Source organism: Hemitrygon akajei, chromosome 10, assembly GCF_048418815.1.
Source record: "Hemitrygon akajei chromosome 10, sHemAka1.3, whole genome shotgun sequence".
Classification (NCBI taxonomy): domain Eukaryota; kingdom Metazoa; phylum Chordata; class Chondrichthyes; order Myliobatiformes; family Dasyatidae; genus Hemitrygon; species Hemitrygon akajei.
Genome location: NC_133133.1, coordinates 39,804,844 through 39,820,552, shown reverse-complemented (window position 1 = coordinate 39,820,552; position 15,709 = coordinate 39,804,844). Strand labels below are relative to the sequence as shown.

Genomic DNA, 15,709 nt, shown 5'->3' with positions numbered 1-15,709 from the left:
ACATTATCTTTGTTCATTTTAGCATGCAGGAATATCTTAACACTTAACTTATCTTGCCAACTTCAAGTTTATTTTATGCATAACACCAGATCTGTTCCTGATACTTCCAACCACGTCAATTAACTTACATTATATCTGACAATCTGTTGGAAGTACTCAGCAGCATCAGTGACAGGAAACAAAATGTTGACTTTTCTAAGCAAAATACTGCATCACGATAGCGAGGCAAGCATAGAGAGAAGTCGAGTGGAAAGCATGAATTCCAAGACAATTGATGTATGACAAGGGATACAAGTGCCGGTTAGGGGAGTCTGTGAAGTTGGAAGATGGTGGCAAGTGACTGATAGATGGATACAAAAAGATAAAAATCAGACAGAGCAACACACACAAAATGCAGGTCAAGTAGCATCCATGTTCAGAAATGAAGTTGACATTTCGGGTTTGACCAGAAAGGAAAAGGACATAAACCAGAATAAAAAAGGGGAAGGGTCAACCTGGCAGGTCATAGGCAATTTCAGGTGAGATGGAGTAAGGGAAGGAAGCAGTGAACCAGAAGGAAGTGTTGGGCAGGTGAATCTTTGGATGCCAAGGCCTACTGTTGGACCAGATTCCTCCTCCTTCAGCCCTTTGCCTCTTCCACCTATCAGGTCTCAGCTTCTCACATCATTCCTTCTCATCTTTCCTTCCTCCACTCAATACATTAGTTACCCAACCCCACTGCCAGCTTGTACCACATTAGTTTGCTTAATGAACTCACCAGCTTGTGCTCCTCCCCCTCTTTCTTGTGCAAGGTTGGGGTGGGAGTGGGCTGTGTGGGAAGGATGTGTGAAGAAGGGAGACAAACAGGAACTGGATTCTGATTGGGTGAGAATTTTTGCTCCTCATCTGAAGCTGTTCGATCTGCTGAGCTCTTCCAACAGATTGTGACTTGCAACAGATTGAAGATGACATGCTACTTTTCTGTGATTACTGATGCTCCATCATCAGTCCTGCTAAATGCCCAATTACGATCACTGTAGTCTTACTTCTTACATTTCCTTCTCATACCAAAATATAGTTAACACTTTTACACTTGCCATTTTTCTGCCCACTTCACCAGACTACATGTTTTCAAGATTATAAGACCATAAGACATAGAAGCAGAATTAGGCCATCTGGCCCATCGAGTCTGTTCCACCATTCAATCAAGCCTGATCCTTTTTTCCCCCTCCTCTTCAAGTCCAGTTCCTTGTAACCTTTGATGCCATGTCCAATCAAGAACCTATGAATCTCTGCCTTAAATACACCCAACAACCTGACCTCCACAGCTGCATCTGGCAACAAATTCACCACCCTTTGGCTAAAGAGATTTCTCCGCATCTGTTTTCAAAGATCTACCCTCCTTGTACTAGACTCTCCCACCATGGTCCACATCCTTTCCAAATCTACTCTGTCTCGGCCTTTCAACATTCAAAAGGTTTCAAGGAGATCCACCCTCATTCTTCTGAATTCCAACAAGTACAGACCCAGAGCCATCAAACATTCCTCATATGATAACCCTTTCATTTCGGGAATCATCCTTGTGAACCTCCTCTGGACTCTTTCCAATGCCAGCACATCTTTTCTACGATGAGGGGTCCAAAACTGTTCTCAAAAATGCATTACTGTCATCCTCAAGGTTTTGCTACATCATTCACAATATCAAAAGGTTTCATAAATATTCCAAGGGTGTGGAAGCTATGGAAAATAAAATGTAGGGATAAACAGTGTTTAAACACAACATAAGGAAGATGCTTGAAATCTTAAGCAACTCACTGAAAATGCTGGAGGAACTCAATCAGGCAGCATCTATGGAGGGAAGTAAAGAGTCAAAGTTTCAGGCTGAGACCCTACATTAAACAGGTCATTCTCAGTTTGGAAGCTGTGACTAGTGGAGGAAAGAGATCAGTGCTAGGACTCTGTGGTTCACCATCTATATCAACATTTTACACAAGAAAACAAAAACTACACATACAGAAAATATGCAAAAAGCCATAAACATTTTGTAATACATGTAGCATCTGTGGAAAGAGAAACAGTTAATGTCTCAGGACAAAAACTCTTCAATACAGCTGGGAACAAGGAAAAAAAAACAAGATTAAGAAAAGCAATGAGATGAGTGTACAAAGGGATAAACAGACAATTTACTTCAATGCATTAGTCACAATTTTTTCATTCAAAACTTCTACTTTATAAAGGCAGAGATACACCAACTCACTCTGCAAAATAAACTAATTTTGAAATACTATTATCCAACATACTTTCAGTCAGTTTGCACTTGCTACAGCATACTAGATGAAAGTAACAGTGCTTAAACACTGAAAGTAACTGTTGGGACTCACACACATCCTCCATGAAATGCCAAGGCCCAGGACTTAATAACAGACTTGCAAATCTGAATTTGTCAATTCACCCTTGTCCATGACATCCAGTCTTGCTGGAATTCTGCAGAAAAACGTTGGGGGGAAAAAGAAACTCTCTTGAATCCTGAACAACATTACAAACACCCCATTGATTTCAATAGGAATTGTAATCTAAGAATTCAGCAGCTAAAGAGTAAGTTTTCTTTATCTGTTTTAATCATTAATTAATTGCCAAGTGCATTTTAACTAAGAATTTAGAAAAAAATCTTAAATATGTCAGTTCATTTTAATAGTTTTTGTAGACATTTGTTTAATGTGTTTCTATTAGTTTACAAAAGTAATGCAGTTGGTAAAGCTAAGGTCCCAGACTAATTGGCTATCAAAGGTTTGGGGAATTATGCTACTAGTGAACATTACTGGACCCCAAAATACAAATATAGTCCCAGATACTCATCAACCTACAAAGGTACGTTGGGAGTGGAAGGGCATAGCCAAGAATACATTACTATGCAGTTCTATGCATGTTCTGAATTTTAAATCCCAAAGACATTCAAACTGATAGTTAATTAGCTACTGTAGATTATGCATGCGTAGGTGGGTAAGAAGTTAAATTCATGAATACTTGCAAAAGGGTAGGTAACAGAAATAAGCAAGGGAATGAGATTGCTCTGTGAACTGTCACAGTTCAGATCAACTGAATGGCCTCTAATGTTGCAAGGAGAAAAATGAAAAATATCAAAGCTGCCTGTCTACATTTGTATATAATTAACAGGGGCCCCTTCAACTTTCTCCTTCATCTATCCAAAGCTGCTATTTCAGAAATAAAGTCTGCTTCAAATTATGAGCAGGAGTTTCCTTCTTGCATACCTGCAGTATGTAGATGTTTAAAATGCTCAGTTCCAATACTCAGAACCACATATTCAGACCAGGAATCTGAGAGTGAAGCACTGGTTTGTAATAATATTTAAATAGTTTTGTGGCAAGAGTTGGACATCATAATGTTTTTTGCCAGTTGTCAACCACAACTTAAGGTCTTTTCTTGGAAGGAAGAATCCTCTCAGTAAATAAACCTCTTAGCATAATGTCTTCCTATCCTGTTACATGGTTATTGCATACATGGGAAATTTTAATTTGCTTGAACACAATAACCATAAGCAGTGGAAGCTGCAATTCTTTCAAATTTATGCTACACAGTGAACTATTTTAGTCACTGCTGCAAGGCAATTTGTAAAAAGGATTATTTAAAAATGAATGAGGAAAAATATTTTCTTGAAAGGGTAACCTGGGGTCCTTTATGTCCACCTAATTGTACAACTTTTCATTCAAAACCCACAATATTGCCAGTAATCCACTTAAGCTTTAGCACAAGTTGTATCTCTGGAGATAACACAAACCTTCTGATTCATAAACGAAATATTACCATTAAGCCAAACCCTCAACCAAGAAAAAGCCATTAATAACAAAAAGGTCATTATTAGTGTGTATAGCTGCTCGGCTAGAAAACAAATTCCAGATGACAGATCTGTGCAACATGGTGATGCAGTCCATCCTGTAATATTATAGTTACCGAGCCTAATCCCACCTTCAGGGACCCAAAGTCAGTCAGTTAAAAGCAACATTATCATCTAAGTACATATATGTCACCATATACTACCCTAAGAATAATTTTAAATGTGATAAAGGTTTCTGCCTTTATCATCCTTTCAGGTAGTCAATTCCAGACCATTACCATCCTCCGAGTAGAAACCAAATTCCTCATCAGCCCCCTTCATCTTTCCACCAATTATAATCAATTCACACTCCCCAATTTTACCATAACACTTAAGGAAAAAAAAATTCTCATTATAATCTACACATAGATTAAAACTCATCTTCAAAAAAACAACTGCCCTTAGTTATCCTCACTGTCAACATCCTGACAAGTCTTCTTTGCACTATTTCAAATGCAATCACATCTTCCCTGTGAAGCATCAATGAAAGTAGTATTCCATAAACCATGGCCTATCAGTTGCAGTTTTACAATGACTTTCCTCCTTGCATAGTCAATGTTCAAACAAACATGCCACTTTTAAGCATTTATGGAAATGCATCTTACCAAACCTCCTCAATATACATGACAATGAATAGCCTCATACTTCCTGTCATTCCTTTGCCTTCTTGACCTCCCCAAAATCCTTTACTTCACACTACTGTGAATTAAATTCCACTTAGATATTTGCTGACCATTGGACCAGAATGTCTTATCATAATGCCTTCTTTCTCTTAACCAAAAGACCAATTCCTTGAACATATGTAAACTTCTGCCATGTCACATTCAAGTTCAACTATTAACATATTTGGCACAAAATAAAGGAATCAAGTGATAAATTTCTCATTACAAATGTACCCATCAACTATTAACCTTCCTTCCCTGCATTGGAAGTCTAGTTCAGAACCAATTGTCACTCATCTTGCATGGTTTTTATTTTGTCAAGCCTAGCAAGAGGGATGTTGCCAAAAAGGAGAAACACAATAAACCATGTCTCTATTCCAATGTTACCTTTATTCTTTTCCATTATTACCTTAACTCTTATCAAATTCTGATAAGTACTGTAAGTGTTCTGTTGCTAATAATCTTGTCCTCCCTGCTTCGTTAAGTCTGCTATCTATTGAATACAGCTTTCTTCCATGCCCTTAAATCTTTCACTACTTGCATTCCAGCTAATACACAAGTAACAGGAATATTGAAAAAGCTCACTATTTCTGCAATGATGATTTTGCACTTCACAGAAATTTGCTGAAGTTTAATCTATCTCTCTTGGACAATTTGGAGTCTGCAGCGTGTTCTCAGTGTGATTTGTTCGTTAATTTAACTCTGAACTTCAGCTAATGATCTTCCCCAGATATGATATTTGTTTCTTTACAAATATTGTCACACATCCCATTTTTAACCCCTCATTTGAAAGCTAAAAGTCAAGAATATAAAGCTGCTGTATTTCTTGTTTCAGTAATGACGGAAACACATTTCCACGTCTATCAGACTATGGAGCTCATCTCATTTGCCAGCTGAACTCCCCATTAAGTAAAACCAGACAGTTGTGTTTCCTTTCAAACTTGTGTTTGCATTGTACCCTTCCCAGTTCCTTTCTGCCACATGATCTCCCAGCCATCAATCCATCTGCACCCTGATTTCTATGCGCACTAGTAAACAGCACCAGGAATAATGCAGTGATTGCTAACTTTGAAATCACACCCCATGACCCTTTTCTTAATGTAATTAAGTCTGGAGATGATGTCATAGTATCAACCTGGAAAACTCCATCTGTTCACCACTCCTTTTGAGAATTTTTGCAGTTGCCAAGTAATATTCTTAAACCTGACAATGTACTATCTTGGATACACCTATACACAAATGTTTATGTGCACTCAATTACTGCTATCATGCTATCTTTCCCCTCTCACTGCATAAGTGTGTCACCCATGGCCTTCAGCATAGCAGCAATTGTCAAAGTTGAAAGTAAATTTATTATCAAAACACGTACTGTATACGTCACCATATACCATCTTGAGATCCATTTTATTGCAGACATTCATAGTCAAACAGGGAAATACAATTAAATGAATGAGAACATGGATTCAAAATCAAATTCTGCTGAGAAACCACAACTCCCTCAGATTGTTCTCACAAACAGCCCAATTATTTTTAACCTGTTTCACAGTCACCCAATCCTCTGACAAAACAGGTAACCTTCATTCTTAGTTACAAACAGTATCTTTTCCCCCCCAATACATCAATTTGGGCTCTACTCAAGTTCGCTTTTAGGACCTAATCCAATTTACAGGGCATCATAAAGTTCTACGTATGCAGTTAACTCAACATTCTAAAAATATTTAATAAAAACATCTATTTTGTAGATAATCCTGATCATATCTCAAGTAAGCATCTTCCAGTAAAAAAAGGGACAACTCTATTATAGTACAATGCTTTGGCTTCCATTCATCCGTTCCTGCAACTACTGAAGTGTTAACCAACATAAACTGCTACTAGCAACAAGAATAATGAGAGAATTATGCTCAGAGTAGCAGCAAGTCTGCTTCACTCATTTATTCCCTGAACACCAACATCACCAAACTGTTAAAGCTCTTTTACTCAAACTTCTGTACATTTTTTGGAAAAATAGTAAGAAAGCCAATGATTGGAGTTGGGTTTTCATTTCATCTAGTAGAGATACAATTAGATACAAATGGTTACCATTTGGCCAATTATTCATGGAGTGATAATCTTTCTTCCCCCAAACACAATTCTCAAAATGCCGGCTACTGTTAATTCATGCTCTACAACATCTATAGTGAAAAATATTACCAATTAAAATGAAAAATAGTTCATTCAGTAGATTTCAGTAGTTTGCTCTCAGTATATGTAAAACTGCCTTTACTTTATCTTTCCATTTCCAATATTCCAATTACAGATCCATTAGTCCCTCATTAGACTCACATCAAAAGAAAAGTGTTTACAAATTACCACACAGAGAAGTAATCATACCTGGATCTCTTTAATGGCTCCATCATTTTGCCCATCTCAAGTTAGTCAGCATCCAATTTGAAATTAACCAAATTTCTATTGCCCTTATGCAAATGCCACCTTGAGAGTTCAGAAGATATCAACATGATCAGAAGTTCAAATTCCACCTTGCATTGTCATAACTATTCGCTACCAACCCTACAAAGAGGATGCTACCAATGTTGAAATGGAATAAATAACGCTCATCTCATGTCAGTGATGAACACACCCAGGTTAGACTCAGTTGATATCCAAAATGAAAAGAAAAATTGAATGGAACAATTTATGAAATAGCTTCTCAAATAAAAGAAAAACCATAATTTCTACAATTTTCTGTATTCAAAATTAAGTGCTTAAGTTTGGTCAACATCATCTTACCCAAGATACAAAGATGTAAAGATTTGGTCCAGTACAGGTAAACAAACCTTATTCTTATTGTAGCTCAAATTCTTTCTGAGAACTTCAGCAGTGACACAAACACAAATGACAAATATAACATTCTGTAACTAGAAGCTTAAAAAAATCATAAAGGAAAAATTGATGTTTAAATTTTCAACAAGGGAAACAAGCTGGTCTTCAGATGGAGCTGTTTTCTGTTAGGCTGAATTTTTAAATGCATATCAATTAGGTAGATAACTCAAATTCATTTTTTTAAAATAAAGCCAAAACTGTGTTGTGATGATTGCCTGGACACATACAAAATCTGGAAGTCAATCTAAACTATGAAATAAACTGTTTTGCAAGCCTGATTCTTGTTGATGTGTATAACTAGACAAAATTTATGCATAATTAAGGTTCTTTAAATGAGCTGGTATAGGCCTAGGCAAAGAGCAGACCTGAATCTGCTATCACATTTTATTTTATTTTAAAACCTTATTATACCTTTAAAATTTTTAATAACTAATTTTTTAGCCGTCCCCGGCTTGCTGGTGGCGAAGGTGGTGGACTTGGTCAGACCGTTGGCATGCCCCGTTAACACGGAGCAGTTGCTGTTTTTCCTCTGCTCCTCCGCCATCATCACATCGAGTCCCACAAAGTCCAACGAGTCCTCGAACTTGACTTTCTTCTGGAGCTGGTGATTGCAGCAGGTGGAGGAGGAGGAGGAGGAAGACTTAGGGGCTGAGGAAAAGAGCTGGAGTTGGGCTTGCTGGGGTGTCTGGTGCTGGTGCTCAAACTCGCCGGCCTCGGCTAACTTTCGCTTCCTCGGACTAACATCAGCCTGTTGTCGCACCTCCTGCGGTGAATTTTGTGAAGAGAGGCCCGTTCGAAACATGAAAACTTAAAGCCGATGCCGTCCTATTGTTTCTCTATTTTCGAAAACAAAACACGCGCGCGCGTCCTCACACAGCCCTGCCAGGGAAAAGCGGAAAACGAAAAAAAAAGAAAAAAAAACACAATTTGGAACCGACTCGGCGAGATTTCGATCACCTGTTTTGTCAATAGAGTAAAATGGCGGCATTTCCGGCGCCCCGCGGCCTGCCGGGAAGCCTTCATCCTGTGACATCACGAGCGCCAGCCGCTTATTTGCCTGCCAAATGTCAGTTAAAAATCTCGAAAATTTAAGCCTCTGGTGGGTAAAAACAATCAGCAAGGTTTATCTCGTGTGTGTGTGTGTGTGTGTGTGTGTGTTTTCTGTAGATTATATTCTCAGATGTTTTCGAACACTAGACCATATCAAACATTGCTGTTGTCTCCTGGAGTTTGGTGAACAGGATTCTGGTTGAGGCGGTTCCAACGCAAGTAGTAATAGGTGGAGGGGAAAAAATATTCCGTTTGATATCTCGTAAGCAACATTATTCCCCTGGTTGTTCACTCCCTCAGTGCTGCTACAATTCATCTGAGTATCCAAGTTTTACATTTCCCATGTTTATAGGGTGTTACCATATTAATATACGAAGGTGGTATATTCAAAGATTCAAAGTACATTTATTATCAAAGAATGTATAAATTAGACACCTTGACATTTGTATGCTCACAGGCAGCCACAAAGCAAGAAACCTGAAGAACCCATTCTTTAAAAAAAAGACCATAACTACTGCACAGAGAAAAAAAGGGGGGGGGGGGGAACATACACATCATGAGAAGAATAGAAGAAAACAGCATTCCGAACCAGAATGAGTCCTTAGATAATACTTTCTACTTTCCTTTTCAGGAAACTAATATAACATTTTACTCTTTATTCTCACTCTGCCCAACATTGGCTTGATTTTTTTCACGCCTTTTGTAAAGGCAGCAGAGAGAATAAAACATAGCTACACCAGGTTGATTTCAGGGACATGGAGTTTGCCATATGAGAATCTAAGCAAATTCAAGATAGAATAGTGAGAGATGTTCCTATTGAGCATACACTTTTGGCAAGGTGGGTGCAAGAATGATGATTCCCTGAGCTGGAATGTCTTGAACTAGGTGACAACTTCCCAATAAGAGGCAGACCATTCAGGAAAGAAATTGAAAGTTTTTTTTCAGCCAGTGATTGTGAACCTTCAGAATTCATATTCTTTATGTAACTAGGCATGTATAGTTATACAGTACATCTTGGAAATATGTTGGAATTCTGTCAACACAAATGAATCAATAGCATTAAAACATCAAAAAATACTTCATCAGCTCTTACATTGTGAAAAATTGCTATTGATTGTCTATATAACAGCAATATTCTGCACTTTAAAAGATATTTATGAGACAGTATAGATGTATACTTGTCCTGCATTATTTTCACCATGGCTTAGAGTGCCTAGAAAGAGGGGGTCCAAAGTTCAAAATAAAATTTATTATCAGAGTACATACATACAATCCTGAGATTCTTTTTCTGCGGGCATACTTAGCAAATCTATCGAACAGTAACTGTAAACTGTAAAAAAAATCTGCAGTTGCAAATAAATGAATAGCAATAAATAACAAGATAAAAGAGTTCTTAAATGAGTGTAGTCATCCCCTTTTGTACAAGAGCCTGATGGTTGAGGAGTGGTAACTGCTTTTGAACATGGTGGTGCGAGTCTTGAGGCCTTCTACCTGATGGCAGCAGCAAGAAAGGAGTATGGCCTGGGTGTTGAGGATCTTGAATGCTGCTTTTCTACTGCAACGTTCCATGTAGATGTGCTCAATAGCTGGGAGGGTTTTACCCATGATGTACTGGGCTGAATCCATTACCTTTTGTAGGTTTTCCACTCAAAGGCATCAGTGTTTCCATATCAGGCCGTAATGCAGCCAGTGAGCATGTTTTCCACCACATGTCGTTATAAGTTTGCCAAGGTTTTTGATGGCATGCCGAACCTCTGCAGTCACAGTTTCAGAATAAGAAGTCAGGATAGAGATGCAAAGACATTTCTTTACCTAAAAGTTGATAACTCTTTGTTTTTTTTTGTTTAGGAATGCCGTGGAGGCTCAGCTGTGGAACATATGCAAAAAGTCATTAATAATTTATAGATATATGAATCAACAGTTGAAAATGCTGCATAGCTACTGTAGGCAGAACCACAATTTCTTTGCTTTCTTAATGTGAACTTTCCTTATTGGTTCTATTCTAGAAAATATACTGCATCTTCTTCAATGGCTCACATTGTTACCAAAACAGTCATGTCCAGTGCTTAACATAATAAAATACATAAAGATTTGGGGATACCTTCCTCATTTTTGTGTGGTTGCTTCTGTTTAAAGAAATACGTTTCCTAACTTTGTTTTATCCTTGTTAATTTGTTGTACCATCTGCAATGATTCTTCTTTCTATTCCTGCTTAATCTTTTAAATTGTATAATTTATTATTTAGCAAGTGGAATGTTAGATTCAAAATTCAAGAATGTTTATTGTCATTCATCAGGACACAAGTGAACAAAATGATTGTTGCTCCAGATCCAATGTAGCATAAAAAACACAGTAAGCAGAAAGAACATAATAAAAAACAGAATAAATATAAAAACAAAAATTAGGTTATATATATAGACTGATTCTATGTATATAATTTATGCTAGGCACAGGAGTATTTGTGCATAAGACGAATGACAGGAAGTGATAATGTGGTGGTGTTGATCGGTCTGATGTCTTGGGTGAAGTGACTTTTTGAGTCTAGTGGTCCTTGTGTGAAAGTTATGTAGCCTCTTCCTTGATGAGAGTGGGGCAGACAGTCCATGAGTCTGAGCAAAATGGTTATGTTACATTTCTTCTGTTTCTCCTCATTCTTACCTTGAAGTAAATGATTTCCCACATAAATTTCATTGACCATCCTTCCAACGATTTTACTACTATGTTTCAGTCCTCCCAAAGTTTATTACCATTTTATCAAGCTGAGTTTCAAATGCAAATTTAAATTTTCCATTGTCTACACAAGTCAAGATCATTAATGGATTAAAACAAAAGCAACGGTTCAAAAGATTAAACCCTGGAAATTACAAACTTCCTTCAGTCATAAAATCAACTATTCAGCACTACTCTGCAACCTTGACTAAATTCATATCTCATTTTCGATTGAATCCCATGCCATCAAATTTTCTACCATCTATTCTAAGATATTTAGTCAAACACCTGTTAAAAGTCCAAATACATAATAGCAAACATCCTCTCCATACATCTTTAAAGATTTTTGTAGCTACGATTGACCTTCAAAAATCTATGCTGGACTTTATATAACCAAATTCTCCTCCAACTGAACATTAGGAAGACATAAGCTATTGATTTTGGTCCTTGTCCCAAATTCCACTAGTCACTTACTTCATTCCCTTTCCAACAACTGAATGACTAACCTGAAATATTCACAACCTTGGTATCATAATTAAACCCGAGTTAAGTCCTGATAAAGGGTCTCAGCCCTAAATATCAACTGTTTATTCCTCTCCATAGATGTTGACTGACATGCTGAGTTCATTCAGCATCTGTGTCTATTGCTTAAGATCTGCAGAATCAATTGTGGATTATGAGGTTTGAATTTATTGCTGCTGACTCTGACAGCTCACCGTTACCGATGCCAGAACACAATCTACTCCATCACTGCCTCTTTTATTCATGACTAAAATCCTCCCCTACTGGTTCTTTCAACTGTTAAATTGTGGTCAACACAACTAAGCTGGAAAGGTGAGATACCTGACAAACCCTACTCACAGATCCAAATACCTAGGTTGGGAATGAACCCTGGTGTGTAAAGTTTATTCAACAGTTTGTCAATGCACGTGTACAAAAAATAAGTAATTTGATACCGAAAGGGAAATGCCAGATGCACTATGTGGCTAGTGTGACTTCACCCAGCGAAAATTCGCATCGTGATCTTCTCCGGTTTATGTTGAACTTGTAACGCACAGTGACCAAAACAAAGTGTTATGCAATTCGATTTCGAGACTGTTATAACATCAACACGACTGAACAGTGAGTTAGATCTGTCACAGATACACCAGATCTATAGATTCTTGTTTCGATCACTGTTCTTCGTTGTGATTATCCAACAGTGGGAAAGAACATACTGTACTTTGCACATTAAGTACTGTAGTTACTTTCTGCTCAACACTGCCCTCCGAGTCCGCCACGGAGGCGAATCCACTTTACAGCAACCGCCGCGATTTGTTATGTAGTTACGACGTGCCGTAACACATTATATTTCCCGTTGGGCCTCGTGGAGTTGGTGATTTTTGCAGCTGCATAATGTTTAAGAAGTGAGTTGTTCAGCATTTATCCTTTTTTTTTCTATTTCTGCTCTCGGAAGGAATCAGTTTTGTGACTTTTAGTTCCTAATGCTTGATTTTTCGAATCGTTTCATTTTTGAATAGAATTTGAAAACATGGTAATGTGACAGCATTTGCGTTAAATATGTTCATTTCCTAAATGCAAAGAATTTGAATTAAAATTAGTATTTTCGAGCATTCTTCGTCTTTCTAGCATGCTGTGTAGACTGCTAATGGGATATTCTTCACCTTTTCTGGCGCGTATCTTACGGACATATTCGTCTCGTATCAAGAACGGTAAATTAATGACAAAGCTCTTCACAGGCTGTTATCTCTGTGTCGTATACTAAATAGCTAACTATCGTTGGGAATATTAGATTCACCTCCTTCAGTTTTCTATGACTTTGGATCAACAAGTCATTGAGATGAGCTGACGTGTTATTTTGGGGTGCACCTAAGTCATAAAGATCTTAATTAGTTCTACCCCTGGCGCTGAGTAGCTGATACCATTGGTAGCGTTGTCATTGAGGGATAGTGCTCGTGGGGAGTACAGTGACAATAGTTCTTGCTGTTTATTTTCATCCTGTAATTCAGTTGCCCTGATGACTCTATGTGGATGATGGATGAATACGGTATTGGTCTCTAGTTTGATGTCCTCAAAGATTCCTGTTGACACTGAATGTCAGGTTGAGGCACCTGTTTAAGTGAAGCTCTGGTAGTTATGGACCATGACAAAAATAATTGCATTTGTTTGGAGAAATTGATTGTAACTATTATTTTTTCTAAACATCAGCAGTGAGAATGATTTACTTGTTTTCTACCTTGACAGGTTTGATGAGAAGGAGAATGTCTCAAACTGCATCCAGCTGAAAACATCTGTTATTAAAGGCATTAAGAGTCAATTGGTGGATCAGTTCCCAACAATTGAGCCATGGTTGAACCAAATCATGCCAAAGAAGGACCCTGTAAAAATAGTAAAATGGTACAATTTAGCATTATTAGGTTAAATGTAAAGTAATTTTTTAATTGTCATTCTCTTACTTTATGCCTTTTCTGTTTCAAAGTTGCTTGTGCACTTTATATTATGGTCATTTAAGTTTTCATTTGCCTACAACATAGAAGATCATTTGGTTCATTGAGTCAGCGCCAGCTCTTAAAGAAATCCCATTTTCCACTTTTTTTCTCCTGTAACCTGTTCTTCCTCGTGTGCCCATTCACTGCCCTGGATTCTTGCAATGTCCACTTGCACTAGGGGTGATTTATAGTTGCCAATTAACCTAATAACCACCTGTCTTTGGGATTTTGGGAAACTGAGTCCCAGGCGATCTGTATGTGTGACAATAATAAACTAATTCCAATTCCATTCATAGAGAGAACTTGACAGCACCAAAGGTCAAGATCAAATCTGGACTCCAGAAGCTTAGGGCAGCAACACAAATTGGTGTGACATTGTACTGGCCCCTATAATTTAGAATTGTGGGAACCTTTACAGCATCAGTTCTTGATGCTTCATAGGTAGTAGAGCACTGTTTGTGTCTCTGTCTCCAGTTGTAACTTAGATTCAGTATTACATGAAAGGATGCCCAAGGAGCTAATTTGGCTTATTTTTATACTGACAGGTGGGTGAACATTTTATAGTTTAGGTAAATGGGTAAGATGTCATCGGGCTACTTGAAAAGCCTCCCACATTTGAATCTCGAGCTGAGTTGTTCTTCGTCAGGTGTTTTTCAGATGGAAAAATTGTTGATTGGGAAGTGCTTATATGTGGATTAGAGTGGAACAGAAGTCCAGAGCCTTCTGTTCATGCTCAGTAAGAATAGAATATTCTGAGGTAATTTTTTTCTTTTCCCAATGTGGTATCACATGATGAGCAAAACATTTGTGAAACGTTAACTTCAAATAAAGCTCAGCAAATATCACTGATGCCTGAAAGCTGTCAACGATAATGCTGCCATCCCATTTGGAGGTAGTGTTCTAAGGAGAAGAAAAAAAAACTCCATGCCCATTCTTTTCATACTTTTTAAAGATTAAAGACTCTGCACATTATTTTCCCCACTAAAATGGAAATAACAAAAGGAATTATCTGCATTTTTGCACTCTTGTTGCAGGGCTTTAACCCAAACTGTCATTAATTCCTTAACCCGCACAGATTTTTTTGTTACTCTTGTGTTTTGACATGCTGAACTAAATTTTATAAGTGTGGAGACCTGCATAAGTTTTTCGGTTGTGTAATCAGAATGAAATTTGTAGCACTCTGTTCTGTAGGCTGATACCTTGAGAATTTCCACTGTAATCTAGCCTGATATTTTGTAATGTGGTGGTTTTGGAAAATTTAATTTGTTGGAAGATGTGAGATTTTGAAAGCCTCACCTGGTGATATTAATGGCGATATCTATCAATTATCTGAAGGGTTGCCCTTATGCTATAATCAACATTCTCCGTTCTTGCCAGTAAAAAAACATTTTAACCAGCTGTTTGTCTCATTGTACCTGGCATGTTGTTCAACTAGATCATTTTGATGTAAGCAGACAATCGCTGTGCTTCATGAACATGGAACATTACAGCACGAAACAGGCCCTTTGGCCCACAATCTTGTGCTGAATCATCTAAAAAGTAACTAAAAAACCCAAAAACGAATCCCTCCTACCTACACAATGTCTATATCCCTCCATCTTCTTCATATTCATGAGTAATTGTGCATTTTCTTTGAACTATTTTCATGTAATGAATAACCATGGAAACACAGTTAAACAAGAATAAAATAATTATTCTAATCTTGAGCATCATAGCTAGGTAATAATTTTGGATATTACATTTGGAAGAGGAAAAAAAGTATTAAGACTACATTGCAGTCTGCAGGACAAGGTGATTGAACTGGAAATTTTAAAAAAAGAATTATTATTTTGACAACATGATAACCTTGTACTTCATTTTCCCTGTTTCTCTGAAGCCATGAACATATTGAGATCCTGACTGTTAATGGAGAATTGCTGTTCTTTAGACAGAGGGAGGGACCATTCTTCCCCACCTTGCGATTACTTCACAAATGTAGGTTAATTGTTTTAATATTTAAATATTCTCAGAGAACTGATAAGGTCAAAATTATTTACTGAGTGGATATTTGCTGATACCTTTGCTGTTTC

At 37.5% G+C, this 15,709-nt stretch overlaps 2 protein-coding genes across 3 annotated transcripts in view; one reads left to right on the top strand and one right to left on the bottom strand.

Annotated features, from left to right (window-relative positions):
• Positions 1-8,397, bottom strand: part of cul4b (cullin 4B) — a 57,139-nt gene extending 48,742 nt beyond the window's left edge. Inside the window, exon 1 of the mRNA XM_073058094.1 lies at positions 7,804-8,397. Within this exon, the coding sequence (XP_072914195.1) occupies positions 7,804-8,194 (391 nt within the window). The 5' untranslated portion in view covers positions 8,195-8,397. The remainder of the gene's footprint in view (positions 1-7,803) is intronic.
• An 11-nt stretch (positions 8,398-8,408) lies between these two features.
• Positions 8,409-15,709, top strand: part of mcts1 (MCTS1 re-initiation and release factor) — a 30,868-nt gene continuing 23,567 nt past the window's right edge. The window contains exons 1-3 of one of the 2 annotated variants that reach the window (XM_073058107.1): positions 8,409-8,491; positions 13,396-13,548; positions 15,517-15,614. In XM_073058107.1, coding sequence (XP_072914208.1) covers positions 8,457-8,491; positions 13,396-13,548; positions 15,517-15,614 — 286 coding nt within the window. In that variant the 5' untranslated portion in view covers positions 8,409-8,456. Of the gene's footprint in view, positions 8,492-12,398; positions 12,558-13,395; positions 13,549-15,516; positions 15,615-15,709 lie in introns of those variants that run through there. The other variant, XM_073058108.1, reaches the window with a different exon arrangement.